This window comes from Engystomops pustulosus, chromosome 1, assembly GCF_040894005.1.
Source record: "Engystomops pustulosus chromosome 1, aEngPut4.maternal, whole genome shotgun sequence".
NCBI classification, from domain to species: Eukaryota; Metazoa; Chordata; class Amphibia; order Anura; family Leptodactylidae; genus Engystomops; species Engystomops pustulosus.
The window spans coordinates 112,802,010-112,816,060 of record NC_092411.1 but is presented as its reverse complement, the minus strand read 5'-3'; the positions used below and the strand labels follow the sequence as shown (position 1 = coordinate 112,816,060).

General features: G+C 39.5%; 1 protein-coding gene across 7 annotated transcripts in view; it reads left to right on the top strand.

Moving 5' to 3' along the window:
* LOC140131432 (transducin-like enhancer protein 4) overlaps window positions 1–14,051 on the top strand; it is a 99,027-nt gene that overhangs the window by 61,535 nt on the left and 23,441 nt on the right. For 4 of the 7 annotated variants that reach the window (XM_072150895.1, XM_072150894.1, XM_072150893.1 and 1 more), the window contains 3 exons: window positions 7,934–8,101; window positions 12,255–12,374; window positions 13,901–13,954. In XM_072150895.1, coding sequence (XP_072006996.1) covers window positions 7,934–8,101; window positions 12,255–12,374; window positions 13,901–13,954 — 342 coding nt within the window. The remainder of the gene's footprint in view (window positions 1–7,933; window positions 8,102–12,254; window positions 12,375–13,900; window positions 13,955–14,051) is intronic. The other 3 variants (XM_072150899.1, XM_072150897.1, XM_072150896.1) reach the window with 1 other exon arrangement.

Genomic DNA, 14,051 nt, shown 5'->3' with positions numbered 1-14,051 from the left:
TAATTGTTTTCGGGTTTCTGTGACAATTGGATTTTAAAAATGTTGGGTTGTCCTAAGAACCAGGATTAACGATAAAACTTAATTACAGACACCTTTTATAACTCCTACAGCTGATTATTATAGCCTTAGGCTAAAGTACAGTAAATTACCAATTACCAGAGATCTGTTTGTAACTAGGGGTCGGGTGTTCTTAAGTAGGGGAGCGCCTGAACGGATTGTTGCATGGTGTATACTATATGAAAGCTTTTATTTAAAGGTAGAAGATGAAGAGGAAGGGAATCTACGTGTTTGATATTTATGTCATGCTATTATTCTTACATGGAGAATGGTACAAATCTATCTGCTGTTTACATAGACTCCAGACTACAAGCTGCCATAAAACCGTGCTGTTTGCTGATGGGTTGATGGGAAACCTCAGGGAGTTGGATCTCCCCCAGCTGCACTGCTGTATTATTGGAAGGCAAAGCTTGTAGAGGGAGGCGTTGTGATAAGACTATATTATGTAATTACCAGTTATCCAGTTCCCTAAGGCGTACATGTAGATTCGCTGAACCCTTTGTGGCAGGGAAGCTGCGCCTTATTCTACAGGTGTATTTCTGACCAAGGTCTCCTAAGAAACGACTAAACTTGTGAATGCAGTTCTCGGAGTTGTGTGCAGCCCACCCCTCCCAGGCTAATGGTTTAGAATAACTATCTGTCTTTACTGAGCCAACATGTTTTTAGCCCTGTGCTTATCCTCCTCACCCTCTTAACCTTGTCAGTGAGGAGTCTGAACAGACATTGAGCAGCTGGAATGTGAGTGAGCGATTCACACTCGCACCAGTCTGTTTGTAGTGGCTTGTTTGCTTTTGATTCTTGTTGAGCTGTTGACAAAGGCTTTAGGTACAAATGGGAACAAGCTGAAATGACGCGGTGCCAGCCAGGCCTGGCGATAGATAGTGGCCTACTTTCATTTTCCAACTGTTGAAAAGAAAACACATTGAAGGAGAGCATCTTGTCTTCACAAGGCTCCCTTATCTTCCTCTTCAGTGGATATGATAAATTCATGACGCCCAGTCAGGCTGTGCTTAATGTAGGAAGTATAATTAATCCTTTTACTGGCTCCCAGCTGCCAGGGTAATTGAGATATAAAAATCCCTCACTCCGAGGACAACATAAAGCGTCCTGGTTATATGCTAATCAATATTTCCTCAATTACCTGAAATGCTGTTTCCTTTTATCACGTGTCTCATTTTGCTTTATTGACTGATGATGTCATTGGACAGTAAATTATGGTTCAATAGAGAAGGCCTTTGTCGTAGGAAAAAAAAATCTGATCTCTATATAAATACATATGTGTATACTTAATATTCTGTGCCCAATAGAAGAAGCGAGAGCGAGGCAGATATGCATCATTCTAAATATCAGGTTGTACATTTCATTAAGGGAAATGTTCTCTCATTAACTTCCCTGAAATAAAGGCTGGCTTTCCCAGGCACAAAAATACTATAGGCAGTTGTCAGAGTAATGAGTGACTAAGGATTAAATGAAATTGTATACCCTGAAATAGAATAGCCATCTGAATTAGAAGTCATTTACTGGAACATAATTTAATTTGCATTAAGGGAAACTGTTTTCATACAATAAACTCCGAATGCTTCAGCCGTTAGGAAACAAAAAGGGGAGGGTGGAGGGAGAAAAGCACCTAACATTTGGTAATTGTCGCTGGCAATTAGAACACAGCTTTTCATTATGTTGTTGGAGGTTGGAACACGTCTTGCGCTGTACATTAATTGCTGTGTGTATATTCTGCCCATAACAACCATGTATTATAGGCTTGTAATAGGTGGAGGAGCATTCCCTCTAGTCGAGTCATCCACCTCTCTTGAGCTTTTATAGGTAACCTGTCGCCACAACCATGTTGTAGAGCACAAACAGCTAAGCAGTTTATAGAAAATCATTGAAAAGGTTCAGTATAACTTATTGATCTGAGCCTTAGATGCAGGAGTATTGTACTATTTAGTTTTTTGGCAGTTATATTCATGGTATCCTGTTGGTTCTAGAGTAAGAATTACCATTGGACTCCCAGAATGCCCAGAGATTTTAATGAATTGTAATAGAGCTACGCTAAAGGGCAGGGGTCGTTAAAAATATAACAAGCTTCCTGTTATCTCCCCTTTTCGCTCTGGTTCAGCAGCGCAGTGGCCCTCATTGCCGGCCTCTGTATATTGTATAGACCACTGATGATGTGGCTTTGTGGCTGATGATGCACCATCACCACTAAGATTCTAGATGTAAACAGAGGCCAGTAAGAGGAGGGGTGAGTATAGTACACTTTGATATTTTTACTCTCCCCTTTAAAGGGGTATTGCCACGAAGACGGGTTCTTAAATATACTTTAACACAGTCTCTGATTTTAATGTTAACAAAAGTACATCATTTCACAGAAATAATTCCAACCTATCTCTATTAGTCCTGATGTTTTACAATTTGGATGCCAGGTCAGGTTGCTCTGGCATGGATATCTTCTCTTGTACTGCAGGTGGAGGGACAGGAGGCAGAGCACTACAGACAGAGGCACTTCCTGTCCGACTGCTGCAGCTCTACAGACAATATAAGCTCTTGATTCTATGTGTCAAATACTAGTAGAATGTTCAGAAGCTAAATGAAAGTGTATATAAACCCTGTACCCTGATAATTTAACCAACTATCTAAACTAATCTAATCTTGTCGGCACAAGGCATCCGCCGCACTAGTGGAATAATGAAGTGTCTGCTCAGAGTCCCCTACCCTACTACTAACACTACTACTTACACTAACCATCAGTGAGTGATGGGTTAAACTGCAATAAAACTGAATAAAATTGTAACGTAAGGGGGCTTAAAAAAATCTTTTATTGTGTAAACATTACTAGAGGATGATTAAAATTTGAACTTTTCTTTCATGGGCAAACCCCTTCAATATATGGATTGAAAGGGCCCCAGTAGCAGTTTCCATCTAAAAAATGTGGCACTGTTTGGTTTGCTAATGTGACTGCATTAAAGGCCGTTGGTGTCAGTTTGTGTATGTCACATAAAGGATCTGTCCTTGTCGGAAGTTCTGTTCCAAGAACTGGAACTGGAATTCTAGTTGGATGTAAAACTTATTCGGAATTTTTTTTTTTTTTTTTTTTTACCACAAACTATGTTAATCTCAACTGCTGCTTCTCCAGAACATTCATTCAGATTAGACAAAATGTACCCTTTAGTATTATATACTTTTTATTATAATTAGTGAGTGTTTGGTGACAACGGAATCCAAAAGTTTCCAAAAACATCCTTTTGGGAAGAGGTGGATGTATTTCTGCAGAACAGATTCCGGCCAGTCTGAGAAAGGAATAAATGCGCAGTACTAGGGCTCTGTTGCCCAGTTCTTGGGCTGACACCATGCGGTTCATGTGTTTTCATAAGGTGCCGGAGGTGATGGCAGCATGGCCGCTTCTTTAATTTCACTAAAAGACTTGAGCATATCTCATTATAGCCACCACAAAGCTCTCGGCAGCAAGGCTCGGAGGAGCAGTGTCAGCTTAGTGTGTTGCCACCGGGGAGCAGAGTGTGTCCTGACATGTCTGGATAACATGGCACAGCAGCTCATTGTAATGTGATAGGCTTAGCTTTGTTCATGTTTTTGAGTGTCCTTTTGACACTGCTAATGAGCGAGAATATAAAACGATACCATATTGACAAGCTTGGTCTACTCCCAGAGTAAATTGCACACGTTATTTGAGACGCTTGGATAATTCCTCCCCCTGCATTTAATTGCTGGTATGAAAATTTGTATTCATTTTGTAGGCTGCTCGGGGTTGGAGCGCAGATTGCAGATGTAATATGCTGCTTCCAGTTTTCCCCATCCTCCCTGCTAACACTTCTGTTGACTAAGTGGATGTTCCTGAATTACAGGCCTTCAGTGTGATGTTACCTCCCACATCTCCTATTGAAAGGCTGAAAGATTTCGGGTGTGTTGCAAGCTGCCAGTGTATGAAGTGATGCAATATCTCTGATTATGTTGTATACATTGGAAACCGCCCCCCAGGAGTAATTAAATACTCTGTGTATTAGTAAAACATGTATCATATACTAAGAAGTTTGTCCCCCCCCCCCCCCCCACACACACACACACACTTCATTAATAATACAAAACTTTGCAATTATGCCTGGCATTCTGCTAGGTTGTTATTATTATTATTATTATTATTATTATTATTATTAATGAGTGATATATAATTTTATTTTTATGAAAGTGACAACAATACGGACATATTAGTTGTCACGTGTGATTTGGGTGGTAATATGTGACAGAAACAATCACTCATCACTGTTTTAGTTTGTAGTGATGCTTGAAAAGGAGATGTGAAGCAGGAAGATGCTTTCATTATTATTGATGTGCACCGTTTATTGGAACCTATGATCAGCAGTTATGGGGTTTCGCCATGTAATTTCAGTGAAACCTCTTTTTGTCAAGTTGGTCTTTTAAAAGGGGAGGCTCCTCATAAGGTAACAGCTTCTTTTAAAGTATAATTAGAAAAAAAAAATCGTACACTGAAAAAAAGTTGGTCTTTTGAGAACAGACTTGCCCTCAAAGGGGTAGTCTCCTGGAGCGATTTCACTGTGTGTATTAGGATACAGGTGGGTCCCCTATATCCAAATTGCAGACGACCCCTAGTTACAAACGGACCTGTGGACCAGCTTTGTTAATCCTGATTTTTATGACAACCCAACATTTTTTTTTAAATCCAATTGTCACAGACCAAAAATATTTTTGTCTGGGGTTAAAATTATAAAATAGTTACGACTTGCATACAAATTTAACTGAAGAACTAACCTACAGAACCTTGTATGTAACATGGGGACTGCCTGTATAGGTGCTGTCAGACACACACATGAGCACTTTGTGTACATTGATGAGGAGTGGCCCTAAGCGCTGAGCTGGTAAGTTCAATCCCTCAAACCAGAGACTCCGGTACCGTGATTGTGGTTGTCTTATATTCGTCATCCATGGTCACCCCCTTTTTAAAATCAACTTTTACCAGTCATCAGGAGCCCTTTTTCTGGCTCCCCCATGTCCCCATAGTTTATGGTGTGCACATTGCAGAAGTGCTTTTATAATAAAACAGAGTTTTTCCGATAAAAGAATTTAGATGAAAGTTCACCTTTGCAGAGCATACATCACAGAGATGGTCTCCCAAGGGGTGGGGGTCGGGAGGGGGCTTCTTGCTGGCCACTCACATAGGACAAGGCAAACTATCATCTAACTTTTTTATCGAAATAGCCAGATTGGCTCCTTTGCATCATGTTTAAAAGTTGGTTTTAGGAGGAAGTTTGAAACAAATATAGGATGATTATCTGTCATGGTGCCTGGTAAATGTGCCTGGTTTATCATGCTTGGTAATAGAGTTCCTTTAAAAAACTTCCTACCCCTAAAAAGGGTTACAAAAATTATGTACATAAATAGCTGTATGATGCAAAGCTGACACATTGGGCCACATTTACTAAGAACAATGTAGACTGTACTATGTGCAGTTTGCCTGTGTATAGTGCAATGTGTGCCAGATTCAGGATTTCTAGCGACTGTTATATTAAAAATAATAATTCTTAATTTATATAGTGCACACAGATTACGCAGCGCTGCACAGAGTTTGCCAAATGGGTCCCTGTCCCCATGGGGCTCAAAATCTAAACGGCCTACCTGTAGGTCTTGACTGTTATGCATGAATCTGGTGCCTTCTGCACTTTCTTGGCAGAGTGCATTGCTTGGGTTCTTTGAGTGTGTTCTTAAGGTGAATTTGTAAGTTGGAGCTGGTATAATTTATAATTGTTACTACGGACCAAAACTTTTTTTTTTTTTGTGTCCCAGTGACAATTGGATTTTCAAAATGTTGTGAGAACAAGGATCATAAATAAGAATTCATTACATACATCTTACATCTGATCATTGTAGCCTGGGTCTAAAGTAAAGTATCCAGAGAGCTTCACCAGGGGTCACAGTGTGCAGAGAGATCCATCTGTAACTAGGGGTAGTCAGTAAGTCAGTTGTAGTGGTAGAAGTTGGAAAGGTAACACAACATGTGCCGATTACGCTGTTTTAACACTTTTTTTTTGAGAATTTTTTTATGATAATGGATTTTCTTTAAGCAATGTACTATAGTGATAAGATGGGGGGCGGTATGTCGCACTGTAGCTGAACTGTATTCAAAGTTCTCAGCTGAGTTGTGACCTACTTCATGGTTAACCCAAGGTGCTCGATATAGTTTGTAGACCTTTGGAGATATAAACCTAGCACATTTACCTAGAATTGAAGCAAACCATAAACATACATAGTTGTTTGTTGGTGGACTCTTTCTAGCTCATAAAATGCTGGTTCACATTTTCACTATTTAATTGTTCTGTATAATTGTGTATTAAACCGACAATTTCTGATGGACATGATCCATCTCTCTATTTGGTGGTAAGCTGTAGATTTTTCTTTTTAGAGTCTTGTGTTACAATTTCTAGTGTTTTTTTTTAAATATATAAAGTACTGTGGTAAAAAAATGTACTTATTCAGCTTGATCTCTTTACATTAAACTTAATAACCCTCTTAATGTGGAAGTGCAGCTTGCATTGAAATTTCAAGTATTGATATTGCTGTCCCGCTGTCTCAGGCAAAATGTAATAATCTGTTCTCCCAGGCATTTACATCTTGATAGCTGCATTAACCATGTAATGCTGTAGTGCTGTGATATTATGCCACTTAAATGAATTATAGATAAAACTTAGAAATTTTCAAGGTTAAAAAAAAATACAAAATGGCAAAGCTATTGTTATGGTGGCCGTACTGGTTGGATATTTTCAGGAACAGGTGACCATACACATTGCATGAAAACTGTACGGCCATCTAATGTGTCAGACTTTCCAATTCTCATCTGATGATATGTAATTTAATTACCTGATCCTCATTGCTGTCTGGAGGTAGGGTACTACCAGAAGACTTTGGGAATAGCTTTCTATGTTCATTCATGCATGAGAGAGGACTAAATAAACCTTGTACAAACTGCTTTCTAATGTATATAGAGGCTAGTGTACAGTATATTGGCCTCTGAAGGCTGATGTTAGTCAAGTGCAAAATAGTTTGATCCTTATGGCCCCCATGCACAATAGATACCCCACCCTTCCTAGCAGCACCAACAAACACATGGCCATAGCTGGTCTATGAATCCCAGTTCATGCATTGGCCGCATTTCTCAGAACAACCACAAGGTATTATGCAAGGAATCCCTTCTTCCAAGCTGTACTTTTTATAAAGGGTCGGTAAATGTTTGTTGGGCCATCTGATCCCTCAGACCATTTCTGATTTGGAGCATAGATGGATCTGCTATGAAATATAAATACCTAATCTTTCTATTCTCCCTGGATACATCTTGAACCAGTAATGGCACCTTACTGGTACGCCCAGCCAAACCACATGTAAGGAGTAAACAGTTGGGTGAAAGTATATGGGCATCTTTTATAATAAGACATCTTGTGGATAATTGAACCCTTTTACTCCACCTTTCCTCTTCTCATTCCTGGTTCTTCAGATTGTGGCAGGCCTACCTAATGATAATTTATAGGTGCAAGCTGCCTGTAGAATTTGTCACTGCTGGCAATAGTATAATACAGGTACTGGTAGTCCGACATGAGAACCGACTTGCACAGCAAGTTTTTCTTCTGCATTTTGTGTGTGGTATCCTTGCAACATAGTCTGGTTACTTGGTTCCCCTTTCTAGTCTCAAAGTAACGTATCATTTTGTAGTTGACTTTTAAAGTATATGCAGAATTGGATAAAATCTGTAGATATACCCTGTTTAAACAAGCTGCATATACAAATGATATACGTGGATATAACAAAATGTAATGTTTTTTTATTGGAGAAAATTGCCTCTTTCTCCTTTTATTAGGCACCATTTCTCCTGCCCTACTTCCTAAATCCTTCAGTCACTCAGTTTACTGCTAAATCCATTGTGAGAGAAGTGACGGACAATCTGCTTAATGATGGGTCAGGTAGGAAGCAGCTGCAGAGTGAGAGAGAAGTGAGGACATGCACAGAGGGGCTGCTGAAGACTCTAGTAAGTGTTCTATCTTTTTCCCCAGTGCTGGGTTTATAGAAAAACTCAGTACTGCTTCTATTATGTCCTTTTATGCTGTTTATAGAGCCTGCAGAAGAGGCTTCTTTTGTTTTAAAGAAACAAAAATGCACAAAATATTACTTTTTGGATGGCTCTAATGTACCCTTGCCTTGTTAATAGGTACAGGCAGTACCGGGTTACATACAATATAGGTTATTTTAGGTTTAAGTTAAATTTGTGAGGACAGGTATTCTTTGTAAGTGTAACTCCAAGCCAAATTATTTTGCCTTGGACTAATGTAAAGTAAATTACCAGCATCCAGACAGAGCTTCCCCAGAGGGGTCCATCTGTAAGTCGGATGTTAAGTAAGGGACTACCTGTACTGTAATTGTTGAGTTATGATCTTCCTTGTTCTAGAGTCGTATATGCCACAGAGTAGATTGGAGAACACAAGTACTGTACATATTTGTTGAATGCCTGCTTGTAGTTAATTTTGTTACCTTTACTTTGTCTTCTGTGCTGTATCTCCTATCTTCCTTTGCAATATTAAGCTGGGCGGTATATGTAGTGCTTTGTTTTAGGTCTGGCAGCCTGGTGCTGTTTGGAGTCTGTTTTGTATATATTTTCTGTTCTCCTGGAAATTTGTTTTATTCGTGGTTACCTGAATCTATGGTTTTCTGCTGTTCTCCGGAGAAAAGGCATTTGTTAATTCGATGTGCGGTGCATACCAATTAGACGTGAACTATGATTATGTTGTCTGAATGGCACCATGCATCTTTTCCCTTTTCTGCTACCGTGCCCGATGCCATTTATTTGGAGATTGTGAACTGAATTTCCCCTATGCAGCCGCTTACGGCTTTACTGCCTATATGTCCCTAGGCACTTTACAACATGCTTTAATCTTAACTGCTCATATCTCTCTGTTGCTAGTGATGAACCTTTATCGCTTTATACCTCATTGTATAGTGGGAATAAATATTTCTCCGCATGTATTCGAGTTGGTCTTACCGTGGAAGAAAAGGTGCACCACATGCGCTTTAACAGTCTAAAACATTTTATAGGTCACGTGGTAATCTATATTGCTGATATGTGACAGTGATGGTCCCAATCCAAGCATCATGCTTATGGAAATGGAAAGATCTGACAAAAGTTGGCCAACCTGCTAATATACAGAAGGAAAGTGAGGACTATGAAATACAACATGCCTTATCCTTCATTCTCATGGAAGATCACTTGCCACCAGTTGTCTGGCAGAAGCGTATTCCCTATTTAGAACACTTATTGAGCCTTGAGTGTATGTGTAAGGATCATAAGGAATTCCTGCCAGACAAATAAACCTTTTGCCAACTGCTAAGCTATATAATACTGGTCATGTATGCTTATAGAAAAGAAAAATGCTTTTGTTATTCTTAGCATTTAAAGAAAATCTACCATCAAAAGCAAGCATAATAAACCAGGGGCACTTAAAGGACACCTGTCATCAGGTCTGTGTCACTTGTCCTGTCACCACTACCTGTTGGAGCAGCTCACAAGGATCCATCCCAGCCTTTATCTAGTCATTTCATACATTATTCATTGTAAAATCTATTCTTTATTATGTAAATGAGGCTGGTCACATGGTCAGAGGCAGTGATGTCACCCCTGTTACCCCTCCCCTCTCCTCCCCCTGCTCATGTCTGTGTGTAATGTATAGTAAAGCATGGCTAGTGTGAGTGCTCTACCTGCTGACATGCTGCATCCTCCTAATATACAGGTGAGAGACACAGACATCAGCTACACATGAATCTGACATGTTCTGTTGTAACATGGCTGCCTGGAGCTGTTGTATTTCTCCTAAACACACACACATGCACACACAGGCTGCAGGGGGCGTGGCCACCAGCACCAGGAAGCACATCATTATACAGGCTGTCAGTCAAGCACTGGGGGTGTGGCTGTGCCTCCCACTCATGAATAGAGTGGACAGCTTGAATATGCTAATGCTCCATTGGACATTTCACAGGTCATTTGCATACAGCTTTAGGACCTCATTGCTTAGGTTTACAGGCATGTAGAGGGACAATAAAGGGATAGAGGCAATGCTCTCTAATGGCAGATTATGAAAATATAGTTAGTTTAGGGGGGTTATTTTGCATGACGGGTTCTCTTTAATCCTAGATTGGTCGGAATGTTCTTATATTTGTTATCAATTGCATCCTTCTAAAATAAACTTTTCAAATTGTGCTAATGAGATGGAAGAGCTCTGGGGGGTGTTCCCAGAGCCACTCAGGTGTCTTTTCACTGGTCACAATGAGCAGAGTAGGTGTCTTCATCCCCTGCACTTTCTGGTGCTGTTACATCATACAGGCAGAGGGAGGGTGAGACTTGTTTTGCTCATTATAACAACCAGTGAAAAGTCTTCATCAAAGGGCCCTATAACTCCCACCCCCCACCGCAAGAGCCCTTCAGACGGATTAACATAATTTTAAAAGTTTTATTTTAGAAGGAAGGAGACTGTGGATAGTAAATATAAGAAGGTTAACACAGTCAGTGCCTGGATCTATAAGCAAGTGTCCCTGGTTTATCCATGCTTGATAACAAAAACTTCACTTGTTTGTCTTCATCCCAAAATGGTTTTCCCTACAGACAACTGTGGTGCTGTTTCTAATAGAAAGTGTATCCCAATGTATCCCTCTTAATAAAAGTCCTTTTTGCCCCCAAAGTGGTGCAGCTACGTTTTGGTAGCTACCTTTTGTGAGTAATATTAAATCAGACTTGTTATACCGTGTGTAAAATGCTCTCATGTATAGTCGCATGGATGGTCATATAGGGATTGTTGCCTTCCTTTTTCAGAAACTGATGTGATAAAGACTTTAATGAACTGTAACATTTTGAAGTAGACTGCTTTTTTAATGTTTATTTTTATTTTATTTTTTTTAATTCGCTATTGGTTAAAGAGAACCTGCCATGCAATTAACCCACCCCAAATAAATACTTTTATTAAAATAAATAACTTTGTTATATAAGTGGACTCTTCATGTTATGTGACCAGGGTGGGATCATCTAAGGTCCTGTTACATGTGTAACTTCTAGCCCATGTATGTATCTGATCACATGAAATCACAGCATGCCTCCATGGACTTCTAGCTCTGCCCATCTCCTGACGAGGTACGCTGTGATTTCATGTGATCAGATGCATACTTGGGATGATGTTGAATATATCATCACCTTGGTCACGTGACAGGGGCAGCAGTAGATGGGGGGGTGAGAGGGCTGGGTGAGCAGAATACACCCCCTTTGATGCCAGTAAATACAAAATAAGGAAACCTTTTTTAGCTAAAAGAAGAGTCAGTCGGTTAATAGGGCTCTATGGGAACCTGCCACTAGCTGCACATGTTAAAATATAGTGAGAGGTTCCCTTTAAGGTAAAATGTTCTTAATACTTTGTGTTTACCCAGCCGCCTTTTTAGTACAAGCCAAGATGATTATTACATTGGCGTTTTAGTGTCTTAACCTACGTTTTATAGTCCACATTTACAAGCTGCACCTGTTTTTCGTCTGTACTTAATGAAGTATGGGAGATATTGCTTAACAAATTGGAAGTGGTCATTTTACTGTGATATTTCTTCATGTTAAATGGAACATTGAGACTTCTTTCTAACATGTCAACTTCACAATCTCTCAATCGAAGCAATTTGACTTTTTTTTTTTTCTTCACTCCATTATGAATAACATTCCCTGCTGAATTTGTTACGATATCAATTTTTTTTTCTGTTAAACTTGTAGAGAGAAGCGACAGGACAAAATTATTCAAAGAATGCAATGTTCTAAAAAGTCTCCATAACTTATATAAAAAAAAATTGCAAAGTGATAGTGCCCCAACTATCGCATCAGACATAGGAAGCATCAGGCGTGTTTGATTTAGCCAATTCTTTTGTCCTGAAGAGACTACAGTAGAGACCTATTACTTTCTCAATATTGAAACCACTGGGCTAAGTGGTGCTTTACATGTAGAAGGAGTACAGTAGATGTTTGTTTTTCTTTTTGGGTAAAAAAAATAATAAGAAAATTAAATAATATACTTTTTAACAGCATCAATCATTCTATAGAAGTGCATGTGCAGTTAGATCTATTTCTTGTACTTTGCTAAGGGCTGCTTTTTGGTTTCTTTCAGAGCTCATCAGTGTCTCCGTCTGCAAGTTTTAGAGCAGCAGAAAAGCACAGAAATTCGGCAGATTATTCCTCAGACAGTAAAAAGCAAAAGACTGAAGAAAAAGATATAGCTGCCCGTTATGTAAGTACTTCCAAGTCGTTGTAGAATATGGCACCAGCTTGCCATGGCTCTTGTTCATCTACATGTTCAGTGTACCTGACTCAACGGGACTCCAGACCTCGCTATTTATCTTTGACAAGTAAATATGCTTAATGGTTCATAAAGCAGCATAAATATTTCCAAAGGGAGTATTTGGTTAGGGTGAATACAGTCAAGAGTTTGTTTAGTGAGAGGTACGTCCAGTTCATATGGTTATCTGTTTACTTGGTCATCAGCATGTTGCTATGGACTATGTTGTCTAAAACATGATTAGAAAAATATATATATATTTTTTTTGTTCAGTAAAGTTTGAAGCATTTCTTTAAGAGATCACTTCCCAATCAATATCCAGCATGATAAACCGGGGACACTTATTGATCCAGGAACTGTGACTGTGGTAGTCTTCTATTTGTTATCCATCCTTCCTTTTAAAGGAAATCTACCACCAGGTTCAAGGATTGTAAGCCCAGCACACTAACATGCAGATGTGTGTTAATGGAGCCTGCACCCCCCCTTCAGGATCATTTCCATAAGGCTTTTCTTTAAAAGAAGAGCAGAAGTGTGCTTGGTTTACAATCCTTCAACCTTAAAGCTCTTTGAGGTGTTACCAGTGCCCCTCTGTGCTGCACCTGTACCCGCTATTGCATGGTCTAGTCCTGCTCCCTCAGCACATCCCCCTCCCTGAGCCCAATGTAATCTCACTGCAGCGGAAGTGCTCTTCTGGGCCATTACATTACATTAAAATGTAAGAAGGCCATAAATACCAAATATAAGAAGATTACCACAGTCATGGTGCCTGGATCTTTGAGTAAGTGTCTTTGGTTTATCATGCTTAATTTTGTTGGTATATTTCCTTTAGGGGGAACCTGTCCTGAAGATTTTTGCCCTCAAATCCAGGTTCACAATGATGTCCTCCAATATTTTAGGAGATTAAATATTATGCAGAGCAGAACTTGTGTATTTAGAGATTATTAAAGAAGGCTGAGGGTCATGGAAGGATGTCCTCTGCTTCACCAATCGCCAAGTTTTTTTCCAAGGATTTGGCTGTGTGCTTGATACAAATTGTTCTCTAGAGCTGGCAGGAATTGCCTGCGTCTATAAGGGACAGACAGACAAAACTCTGTAGATGTTAATGAGTGCTCCAAACGATTGCTGCCCATGGCCATGAGGCTGCTGTAAATGCTGTAACTCTAATTGACATGATCTTGGCCCCCACGACAATAGAGTATTGGGCCTTGTCTGATGTAGTCCCAAAGGAGTCATGTGATGTGTTATTATTTTTCTTGTAACTGTTATGGAGTAGTCTAAATAGGGCACTCTTTGACCTTTGACTCATAGTAGTGAAGCCTATGAATTCTCTTGAGGTGTAAGTCAACAGATCCCTAGGCCCATTATTTACATTACATGGGTTTATTGGATCTCAGAAACCCCTATATGCCAGGGACAGATGAGAAGTAGTTGTGTTATATTTGTTGTTTGATTACAAACTCTTTAATTTCTCATTTCAGGACAGCGACGGTGAAAAAAGTGATGATAACCTTGTGGTGGATGTTTCCAACGAGGTCTGTGTTCTGCTTATTTTATTTTGTTTGCTTTGTCATAGTTGTGCTTCATGTAATATCAATGAGTGTTATGAAGACCATTTAACCCTTTAATAAC